This window comes from Ornithodoros turicata, chromosome 7 (assembly GCF_037126465.1).
Source record: "Ornithodoros turicata isolate Travis chromosome 7, ASM3712646v1, whole genome shotgun sequence".
Lineage (NCBI taxonomy): Eukaryota > Metazoa > Arthropoda > Arachnida > Ixodida > Argasidae > Ornithodoros > Ornithodoros turicata.
In genome coordinates this window covers 8,902,174-8,914,464 of record NC_088207.1, presented here as the reverse complement: position 1 = coordinate 8,914,464, position 12,291 = coordinate 8,902,174, and the positions used below count along the sequence as shown (strand labels likewise).

Here is a 12,291-nt window from a genome sequence, read left to right as displayed (position 1 = left end):
TCATCGGTTTCTTCTCCTCTTGTTGACGTCATACTAAGGTTCTGCCCCTGTCCAAAGACTAAAAAAAAAAATGTCACAAAGTCTGCAACACGTAACAAATCTAGTGCTTCCATCTGTGGACTTTGCATACCTGCTTTCAGCTATTTCTGTCACGTCAACTTGAGTGCCTGGATCACACACACACGAAGCAGTCTGGCGCCACTTCAACACTGGAAGGCCCCTAAAATTAAATTTGTTGATGTTGACAATGTTGAGTACGGGACAAGTAGGATAACATAAGTTAAATGGAATACGTCGTCGCTATATTATAATTTATACATGTGTGACGCCTGTACATACCTAAGACGTTGTGTTGAACTCGTCACCTCGGTGAAGCGAAATCACTGGGTACTGAGCATCAGTGTGCTTCGGACGTCTTCACATTTCGCCTTCTACGGCATCTTCGTAGTCATCGGCAGCAAAATGAGCTCAGCACACACGACACGACTGCTACATTTAATAAAGGAGTGTTTCGAACCACATTCGTTTTCGCGCACTCTCCTGTTGAATCTTGTGGTAGAAAACGGCTGCCGCCGATGGTGAACGAACATGATTTTTGCATCCCCGGACACCAAAACTACACCAGGCATATGTAGGTCTCTCGAATAATTGACACAACAACCACGAACATGTCATTCACTTCTCTTCGCGCGACCAACACGACAGCCCACGACGTAAACAATAAACACGATAACACAGACGGCCTTGCAGATGGTGCGGCGGATCGTAGCTCGCAGGGGCGAAGGAGCTGAATGCTTTATGAACGTAAAAGCTATGGAAGTGAGCCTCATTTTTAAAATGGCGTTTAGCTGTAAGATAATGTGCGTCAGCTTTGTTCTCTACAAAATTAACTCTCACGTGGTAAGGGTTGACCAATCCCTGGGAGCCCTGGACCTGAAACCCAAGTTGCTCTTTCTCGCCGTTTGCTGGCAGCACCGTCCATGTTCCGGCAATCTTCAAAATATTTATTCGTAGAAAGTATGCCGAATTGAGAATTAATGCTTTCTGTGTCTTATCAAACAACGATGTTGCGCACGACACTGGGCAAAAATATGGGGGTTGTTTTTCACTTTTCGGTCCCATTAACACCGGCGTGGATAGTGGCAGTCTTGATAGGAGTCACGCGAAGTAACTGGCAGCCATCTTGACAGCTCTCGCTCCGGTTAACGACAGGGTCGAGGATGTCGTTCTCACGAGCAAAACCGTCGCTCACGGACGGTACGTTTGGAGCGGAGGGAATACCAATTCTCACCGCTAGCGGTACGTTGCGTCACATACCACATGCGCTAGACTCCCGAAAGTCACGTTCGCGCTACTGAGGCGGATCAGAATAGGGCCCATCGCGAATTGTCCGCACTTGGCAAGATGCACCACTCTTTCTGTGGGCTTCCTACAAGTTTTTTTTAGCTTTCCTTGGCGCATTATCGCTCGAAACACCATGCAGAACCTTCTGATGACACTACCTGCTGTTGGATCCGTGGCTGCTTGGATCCGAAACGGCGCTGTGCAAACTTCGCTACAACATCCCTATGGGAACCGAACTTTGACAGTGGACGACGAACGTACATGCCCGGAGGGCGTTTTCGTTGCGCCTGGTTACGCAAGTTACGCTTGCTTAGTGGATGAGAAAGGTGTTACGAAGACTAGGAGAGGAGGATGGTACAAGCTCGAAGTAGAAAGAAGGAGACCGAACTCTATGTGAAACATGGTACCTAATTCACCGGCATCATTACCGACTGTGGCGCACTGGTGCCGTGGGAGGCTGGGATCCGAAACCAACATCACTGACAGTGTAATATTAACAATCTCATTATTGTACAATTATACATAGATTGAGAAGTTACCCGGCAAAAAAGAACTCGTTACAACTTAAGTTATCGTGTGAAAAATATAACTAAGTTAATAACGAAGTTCTTCAGCCTGAAATGTAACTCGCAGTTACTGAGTTACTTAAAAAAAAGGAGTTACTTCCAAGTTACTTACAAGTACACAAAATAGCATTATGCAGGTGCAACGCGCGTGAGCAGTGGAGTTAGACCTCGAGTTGCCTGCGGAGGAGTGCATAGGATGTGGCCAGGGACCAAGCAATTTTGTGAGAGAGAAAGGCGGGAGTCTAGCTCGCTTAGGGTGTAGGAGAGTACGGAGCGGGTGGTAGTGTGGGTAATGGAGTAGAATGTGTTCGAGATCTTCAACAGCACCCCAGTGGCTGCAGTGGAGAGAGGCAACTTTACTCTGCCTCACAGTCAACTACTGTGCAGGTGGTTTAACTACACCTTTTCACTAACATGGCAGTAGGTAGACTGTCGCGTAGCTCCTATAAGTAACTCCTCCCTCGCACGCAGCGACGAACAGTAATTAACTGCTTGTAGTTAAGCCACTGCAGGTAGTTACAATGCAGCTAGAAACTATTTGCTGAACTAAAATTATAACTACTAGCTAAACTCAATTTTGTGGCAGTAAGGTATGATAGTTGGGGTACTGTACGCTATAGCTGCTTCCTATTTTGCGCCTCTGCCTTTGGATTGCTCCACGGGTCTCCCCGTGGCTCCATCACACTTCGAAAGCAAGGTCTATCAGAACCAGCCGATACGATCATTGGGAACCGCAGTAGGGTGCGCATTAGAGCCCTGCACGGGCCCGGGTCCCCGACCCGGCCCGCGGGTCGGGCCGGGCTTGTTAGTGGCTGTGTGCACCGGGCCGGGCAGAGCCCGGGCCGTCAAAATTCGCAGGCACCTCGTGCCGGGCCGGGCCCGGGCCGACAAACATGCTTCCGAGAGGCAGGCCCGGCCGGTCCACGCAGCTAATTCCACACAATGGAGATCTATTAGTTCATATCATCATGCGCTTGCGTCATTCCTGTGCATATTTTGCAAAGACAAGCAAAGGACACTATATGATTCGACCCTCTAGAACTTTCTCAAAGCCACTTTACATTGCTCCTCACTCCTCACGTATTTCACAATCACGTTGGCAAAGCTTGGTGAGAGGGGTAGGGACTGGGAGAAGGAGTTTGTCGACAACATCCTCTACCTCCGCAAAAACTTGACTGTATAACGATAACGCCCATGACCGCGTGCGTTCTGGATTTAATTTAGCCGCGTGCGGTTACGGTGCTAAACCGTCATCACTTGTATGTTTGTGGCCTTGTCTTCTCTCCTTATAAATTTACTTATAAATTTATTTGATAAGCGTCAGAAACGCGTACGTCACGGCCGGAAATCCTAGGCCGGGATCTGCTCGCCGAGTGACCGGGCCGGGCCGGGCCATTTTTTGATGCGCCCGGGCCGGGTCGGGCCCGGAAAAGTCGGCCCGTGCAAGGCTCTAGTGCACATAGTATTTTGCGTATCCAAGCTTTGAGACACAAACACGTACTGAACAGCAAAAAGAGATCGCTTCCACCTCCTCCCCAAACAGATTGAGATAGACTTGTTAAAACTATACGCAATTACAACAGAGCTGATTTTGACACCATTAATTGTGATCTAGAAAGCTTTTCTCGGGTTTTTCTGGAGGGTTTTTCTAGTCGTACACTTAAAGAAAACTGGAACATGTTTATTGATAGAATTGCGATGCTTGTCGACGTATACATTACGATTGTTAAAATTGTTTCCTCACCCGAGTCTCCGTGGTTTGACAAGACTTTATACGGTGTTTAAGAAATCGGAAGTGTAGGTTATTCCGAGCAGTTCGAAGTACAGATTGCCCATGCAATTGGGAGAGGTAGAAAGAAGCCGTCAATGAATACAAAGTTGCCATTACTAAAGTCAAACACATTTTTTTCTCTTCAACATTTCCAAACTTGTTGCAAACTAACCCAAAACAATTTTGGCGCACTGTGAACAAACAAGCCCAACTACCAGTAACAGTCACGATAATAATGGTACAATCGTACCTGACTCTGCAACATCTGACGTTTCATTAATGGCGTTGAATTAACGACGTCCCTCTCGATATAAGTATCTTGGTGTTCATATCTCATCAGACCTCTCTTGGAAGTCCCATATCACGCATATATGTAATTCAGCTAAGTCTTCTCTTGGCTTCATCAGACGCTCATTCTACATGGCCGCTTCCAAGGTTAAGCTACAGCTATACAGGTCTCTTGTGCGACCAAAATTAGTGTACGCATCATCAGTATGGGATCCTGGAACTGATAACCTCATCAAAATGTTAGAATCGATACAAAACCGAGCCAGCCGTTTTATACTCTCAAACTACCATCGTACATCAAGTGTCAGTACCATGAAAAGGTTTCTGGGTCTACCCTTGTTAGCATCTCGTCGTAAGAATGCTCGTTTGTCACTTTTCCATAAGGTATTCTATCATAACGATCCCATTCTCTCCTCATACATTTCATCTGCCACTTACACTTCGCACCGCATATACCATTTCCGAAAACTGCGCATTCCGCATTCATACACTAGTGCCTTCTCAGACTCCTTTTTTGTTCGCACCGCGTTGGAATGGAACAGGTTGCCACGCGCTGTTGCTTCGATCCAGGACCCGCCTACTTTCAGGGACACCTTATCTGATTTATTTGACGACTAACCTTTTGTGCTATCCCAAGCAGCAAAATGTACTGAAAGTCGAGTGCAATAGGCGTGGACGGGTAGGTGGAAGGCCTTGAACAAACTCGTGAAACTAAAGAACACTGATAAGACACATACCGTCCACCCGTGTTGCACCAGACTTTCAGTACATTGTGCTGCTTGGGATTTTATGTGTCGCTATCTCTACGAGGACTGTAGATTGTTCTATGCTGTCTTTTTTCTTGTGTTTTGATTGTTTCCTAATGTTGTACTGCCCCTCCCCTCTTCAATGCCTCATGACCCTGAGGGTATGAAAATAAATAGAGAGACCGGCCTGATCCAGATTTGTCACAGATGAGCAAAACCTACCGTTCTGCTGCTTTCACTTGCTGCGTCGATTCCTCTCCAGTTTCACTCTTCTGCTGATCACTTCCGAGGGCCATTCATTTGGAGCGCACGTTTAGTGCACCGCAAAGTATTTGTCATACCGCAGTTTTTCTGAACCTTGGGGATCAAACGCCATGTGTAATATTTTGCACCGATTGCTTGGTTCCATCGCGCCCAACATTATCAGCTAATATTGGTGGATATCCACAAGGTGCGGTACTTTCGTACATCATCATAGCCACCACATCACGATGCTCGTGGCTCGGCTCTCATCATCATCATCATTGCGGGTTCGGGTAAAGCATGGGTGATTTTGGCGGTATTTGGGCATGCAGATTGGCGTATGCCGATAGGTTCCAGATAACATAGCAAATTGCTATCCGATCGAATGTGGATAAACCGTAAAAAGCATGAAGTCAGACACAACTTAATTTGTTTGCACTACACATCGACATTCCACTGTAGCACAATTCTGAGAGAACGAAGGATTGATTGATTGATTTTGTAAAAGAGAAAATGGAGATGTTAGTGGTGCCAGTGCGAGCGGTGCGGTGGTTAGTGGAGATGGTGCGAAGAATCGTCTTCGGACAGCGATGTAGTTACTGCACCACGCCAACGTCAGCTATGTGAAACACATCTCGATGAAGCTAATAGCGGCGGCATATTCAGCTGTATAAATGACCGTGAATCTGCATCTTCGCTCATTGATGATCGTGAAACGATTCGCTCTGAAACGTCATCACACTTAATTGAACTTAATTGAAATAGTGCTTCCAGAAACACAATTCAACATCTTTAAGCAACGCAGTTGCCAAACCAGTTGCAGAACGTCTCATGAGGTTTCAGAAAGCATTGTAACCCTGCAGGCACATTACACTAATTTCCAATATTAAGAAAGAAGGACGACAGACATTCTCAAGCAGCGCATTCTCAAACAGCGAAACTGCATCAGCAGGTCGTCTGCGGGGTCCATGGGGCTCGCAGGTGGAACGGGGGCGTGCTCCGGCGGCGGGTTCACGGCGCAGAGAAGTTCGCGCAGCGCCTCTGGGCGGAGACGACGTAGGACACTCACGGCAGCCTCCGGAGTGATGTTGCCAGGCGCCTGTGCCACACGAGAACGATGCAGGCGACCCTGCCGGTGGGTGGTTCGGTGGAGTTCGGGGACTCCGCACGTTGGGCAGAAGAGGCGCTGCTCCTCGGCCGAAAGCGGCAGAAGAGGGTCCGCCGGGTGTCGCTCCGACAAGGTTAGATCTCGGAACGGGGGTCGAACGGTGGCCGGGTCCGAAGTCCGGAGGGGGCGGTGTTGGGAGGTCCACCTTGAGTGACTGGCCTAGGACACCGGATATCCATTGTGGACGACGGTGCACGTCGCGACTGACCTCCGCGGTCGAGGACCTGCAGGCGTGGGCGGGAACGGAGACCGTGACCGGGGACTGGGTGACCTGTACCTCCGTCGTCTGGGACGACCTCGTTCAGCGCCTGGAAGAAAATAGAATGGGCAGTAATGAGAGGGAAACTCCCCCCCACCCCCACGAGTGTTGGATCAGCGCTCGCCTTACAGACAGGTGAAGGGCCGCGTAGCGGAAGTTCAAGCAAAGCACACTGGGTCGGGAGCACCAGGTTCTGGTGACCGAAACCAAGCATTGACGGGAACGTACGAGCTGCAACTCAGATGATTCGTACTGGCAGGTTGAGCCGCGCAGGACCCTCGCTGCAATGACTAACCTTTGCACAAAACAATGGTGTCAGATACTCGGGGAAACGGCGACATCCGGGAACCGAGACATTGCCTTAAACCAGTTGAAAACCGGCTCCTTCCCAAGCGTACTAGGGCATCACATCAAACCTTAAAGGTGCATTTATGCTGCAGCATCGCTGCTGGCACATGGCACATCGCTGTTTGGCGATGACGAAACAAACACATGTATCTCTGTGGGCGCGTTCATGCTGCAGCATCGCTGCTTGCCAAAGATGCACGCCATGATCATCGCCACAACAATGCTGTCAAACATGTTTGAACATGCCCGGGGACTACCTGACTTCTGGCGATGACAGGTCAAACACAGAGCTTTCTGTTGGTGCATTTACCCTGCAGCCTGGCTGCTCGCTTATCCTCGCCGCTGCTTGCCGCTCTGCTCGCTGCACCTAGGAATGTAAACATGTTTGTCGTCCTGGTATCATTGATGACTGGCGTCTTGAAATCCGACCTGCGATTGGTTGTGATGAAGTCGGTTTCCTCCTTCCCACTTTTCCTCGTTTCCATCCTTCCACAGTGAACGCTGCTAGGCGACTGATATAGCGAAAGCGAGCAGCATCTTGAGCAATCTGCAGGGTAAACGCACCCTAGCGGTTATGCGAGCAGCGATGTGCTTGAAGCTGCAGCATAAATGTACCCTAACACGTCTGGGCTATCTCTTGCAAATCCTAAGTGATAAGCGTACTCCAGGTTGCGGGCGGTCTGAAATTCGTCCGAGATACCGTTGCGCCAGGTAGAGCGCAACGTAACCTTATCAGCCTGATATCCGCGTAATCCAAGAAGGCGGTAAATCAGGAAACAACAGCGTGCAAGATCATGTCTAGAGCGGCGAACCGCCTAACATCAAGACGCGCTGTCCCTAGCGTGCTATGCATGGTTACATCGCTATCGGGTTAAATTTATGTCGGCTGCGGCCTGCGGGTTCTGCAGCGTGACCGATCGTGCGGACAAGGGCGCTGCACCTTATACCAAGAGCACATAAATGGCACTGCGGGGTCTGGAAACCTGTCCGTGGGTACCGACAGACGAGGGACTCCGTTCGAGCGTCAACGGACGGGAGGCGGGCAAAATACTAAACCCACTGTGGTCCCCATACGCGCGACCGAACGGGAGGGCTCCGGAACACGGGGCATAAACCGCTCATTCCGCAACACGAGCAACGAGGCCAGTGACCACACTAGAATTTAGAAAAATAAACGAGTAAACGGGGCGACTCCGCTGCACCAAGCAGGATGAGCCAACTACCCCTCGAGACAACAGCACAAGGCTGCTTCCGTCTCGAAAAGACTGAAAACACGAAAAAGCAACAGAAAATAAGACCAGCAGTGACTCTAGTGCACCGTGCAAAATTAGCACACCGCTACGGAAGCAAGAGCGCGAAGCTCCTTCCCGCTTCAAAAAAAAAAAAAAAAAGAGCTAAATCACAAAATTACAAACAGGCACTCATAGTCGTATTAGCAGAAAACGGGGAAGGCCCCTACGTTGGGCGCCAAATTGTGGGAACCTTCGTTCACCACGACCGGAACCTCAGACTCGCTCGCATCAACCGCGCATGGGAAAAGCCACAAAACGGGTTCACTCCCAACCAACCTTGTTTATTCTCCGACATTCCAGACCGCATTGCCAGCGCATCAGAACAGGTTCTGTCCGCCCGGGCTGCGTGGCAGCCACTGCCTACTTACCTGTTGCGCCCGCGCTTTTATCCCCAGCAAAACAACTAGTGCCCCCAAGGGGCTCCATCCCTATTGCTACCAGCGCCCCCACATCTCCCCCTTCCCAAGTCCTCTACGAAAGTTCAAACGTCCTCGTCCGAGGGAAACTGCATCAGCAGGTCGTCTGCGGGGTCCATGGGGCTGGAACAACACAGAAAGGACAAAACATTCATCGTTCCAAATATAGTTTGCAGTAGTAACGAAAAACGGCGCAACTACCGCTGCTAAGATATATAGCTCAACTACAACCTCATGAAGTGGTTTGTAGCTACCGCTGATGAAGTAGTTGCTGCTCATCTCTTTCCAACAAGCCATACCTTCCAACAAAGCCCGAAAACTCAGCAGCTCTCTAGGAATCACAGCATGTCCCTACGTTAAAGGCTGTGCTGTAACTTCTGGTCCATCGTCCCTTAGTGGAAACTAGGCAGAGAAACGAAAGCGGAGGAATGCGAGAGGGAGATGTAAAAAATCACCAGACGTCACGTGGTACCTTCCCAGTGAACCGAGTAGCAGGCAACGCCGCTTGATCAAATTGCACGCAGCAACATAGGGATAACCATTGCACCCTAGGAAAGTTGCGGCAGTGAACGAGCGTCGTTATGTGCTTCAGGGTCATCGGGAAGCCATGTAGGATATAAGAAGCTATTGTCTTCGAAAGAGAAAGCAGCTGTGTCGCAGGCTCTGAGGGTCGCTGGTGACCGCGAGATAGGTCGATGGTGAGTTTTAGACGTACGCTATCGCCTTTGCGTACGTAAGGAACAGCGATGGTGGTTCTGCGCACGCGCAAGACACAAGTAGAGCTTTGCGCGTTTGCTTAGAACCACCGCGGTATCTCTTACGCACGCAAGGGCGACGAAGTACGTTATAACTAAAACTCACATCATCTACCTAGTGTTCCACGAAGACCCGCGGTTGAATAATAGGTAAACAGGTGGCGCCGTCGAAGAACTTTCTTTTTAGTAAAGATATTTGGGACATCGGTCATGGACTGAGTAGTGCGCGGCTCATTTGCATACGCTCTCCAATTAAATAAACATCCTGTCTTTTAAAATCTACTTCGCACCCTTTTGGAATCGCTGTTTTACGTATCGGGACCTTTAGTGAAAAATATTCAAGGGGAAAAAAGGGCGTGTCGACACTTAGTGACTTTTTCGAGTTTCGATTTCGGGTTATGTACCTCTTGTTCGTAGTAGTGCACCAATGTGCTCTTTCAATCACCCGTCCGGCTATCACGTTCGTGTTCGACCGCCTCGTTGCAGCACTGGGGTGACGATAAATAAGGGACAGTCGCAACAACACAAGTGGCGCCCCCCTTACCTGTTCCTTCTCCTTCTCTAACCTACCAGCACGCAGCGCTGTTTACCCGAGTCGCGTTGAGAACGAATATCAAAGCGTTTCTTGCGGCTGTTCCTAACGGTGACAAATTTTCTTTACAAAAAAGAAAGTTATTGGATGGCCCCGCCTGTGTACGAATTATTCAGAAACACCCCGTAGAGTACTTTAACCTACTACATTGAATGATAGGAAAACCGGTTGCTTCTGTCGTCAGTCGCAGTGAATTAGTTCAGCATTGGCGATTTCATGTCGTTCCAGTGTTTTTTATTTCATTCTTATCCCAACCTTCTAAAGAGATCTGCATCGAACCGGTGACGTTTACTCTGTCTAGTTATTAGCCAGCTTGGACACGCATTATCCTCGTCTATCATTGCTATAGTGTTTTTTTTTTTTTGTCACTGTCTTTAAGGTGAATGCTGAGGAGTACGAAGAAAACCTCTATCACGACAACGACAACATGGCTTCCGTGATGGTAACGCAAGACATGGGGGCCGTAAGAGTTGTAAGTTGACGAACTATGTTTGTGAACGTAATGTTGTACTGTGTGTGGCATCGACGGATCTCCTCAACGGTTTAACGCCTAAAAAAGTGAGAATGGTCCCAAGCAGCAGAATGTACTGAAAGTCGAGTGCGATAGCGGTGGACGGGTAGGTGGAAAACCTTGAACAGCCCCGTGAAACTAAAGAACATCGATAAGGGACATGCCGTCCACCCCTATCGCACTCGACTTTCTGTACACTGTGCTGCTTGGGGAGACAACGGAAACAACGAGCATTCGCCGAGGCGGATGAGGACACTTGCCAACAGCCGAAGCGCTGTTTCGAATACCCGTGTTCAGGCGAGAGTGATTCCTTCGTCCATACTGGTCACCACGCGATATCCTTTCTGAAATGGTATTCAACCTGATTGATTTGTCATCGATTAAACAATGACATTTTATTCATCACTGAATTGAAATGGTTTTCCCTTATCAAAATGTTTTATGGTTAACATAAATGCGTATCGCTGGGACAACCAGCTGACGTCCTGCTGCAATGCTGTTTTTATGTAAATTCGTAACTCGATTGTTGCCCGAAACACCCGCTTGTGAACGAAGGCAGTTCAGGCAGGACTTTTCCTTCTTGTGACGCCAAACCAGACCTGCTGTTGGCACCGTCGTTCGGGAATCCACAAAATACGAGGCAGTCGTTATGGGAGTTGTATTGGGGACGATACCATCTATATATGGCCTGTTATCTTTTTGTGCAGGATGGTGTTATTGCTGAAACATTTCGCATCAAGCCTCTTGTGAGTTCAGAAAGGTCTTCTGAAGGTCACATCGCTCATTTGGTATCCAAGATTCAAATGAGGAAACCGTTTGCTGGTGAGTTTTCTCCACTTTTGACTGCTCTATGTAGCGAGAATAACAACTTTATTGCAAATGTGGGTGAACGGAATAGCGATTACATTCCGCTGCGTTTGCTCTGTCTCTGTATTTTGTACCAGTGCACGGATAGAGGGCACTGAATTTCGGGTTTGCAATTTCAATGAACGCGAGTAAATCATACAGCCTTAAAAATGAACTTCACCGCATAACACGCTCCTAGCCAACCATCATCTCGAATTATATCGTTAACTGCCCTGATTTGGTGGAAACGGGAGGCGTACGTCTTTTTGTGACAATTATAAACAGCATAAGTGTCACAAAAAAGACGTACGCCTCCCGTTTTCAACAAATCAGGGCAGAAGACGATATCATTCGAGATGATGGTTGGCTAGGAGCGTGCTATGCGGTGAAGTTCATTTTTAAGAGTGTACGTGTGAGAAGCACGCATTCTTGCTGGTATTGATATCGGCCCCAAAATTAGCGTACCGTATTGGCGGCAATCTGCTCAAAGAAGACAAAAAAAAAAGGCTTCCTATATTACCAGCCAGCTGCACGGCCGAGCGGGTTAAAAAACGATAAAAACCGTGGTGTTTTGGTGGTACATTTTATGGGCGATAAAACCCCAGTGCAGGGGATACGAAAGGACGAGACGAACACCAAGCACTGAACTGACAAACTTTGATACACCTTTACACACGCTTATGTACAGTACTGCTTACAACACCCTTAGTGGGAGCCAAGGCCGACATTATATTATATATATATAGCTGAAATGAAAATTGAAACACAGACTACGAAGGTACGGGAAGTAAGAAAAAAGGGATAATTTATTTACATTTAAGATACTTGGAATGCTAAAAGGGTTGTCTACGTTACGGCGGAAGCTCCGCCTTCGTCAGGACATATGTCAGTGATAAACAGAGCTTATAAATGCTCGCATAGTGACCTCATCGGGAAAGGGAAATTTTTCCAATTCCTTTTCAGCCGGATGGGTGGCGCAACCTGGACAAAGCCACTTCCCCAAGGACGATGACATCACACTTGAACCTGACAAGTCAACATTCTCGAACGTGACCCATTGACAACCGCCGGGGTTTTCCCTTTCCCGATGACGTCACTATGCGAGCCTTTATAAGCTCTGTGTATCACTGACATATTTTTGTCCTG

General features: G+C 48.4%; 1 protein-coding gene across 3 annotated transcripts in view; it reads left to right on the top strand.

Annotated features, from left to right (window-relative positions):
• Nucleotides 1–12,291, top strand: part of LOC135400191 (venom metalloproteinase antarease TserMP_A-like) — a 67,827-nt gene that overhangs the window by 16,540 nt on the left and 38,996 nt on the right. For 2 of the 3 annotated variants that reach the window (XM_064631932.1, XM_064631931.1), the window contains exons 3-4: nt 10,168–10,260; nt 11,007–11,121. In XM_064631932.1, the coding sequence (XP_064488002.1) occupies nt 10,168–10,260; nt 11,007–11,121 (208 nt within the window). Of the gene's footprint in view, nt 1–9,927; nt 10,070–10,167; nt 10,261–11,006; nt 11,122–12,291 lie in introns of those variants that run through there. The other variant, XM_064631933.1, reaches the window with a different exon arrangement.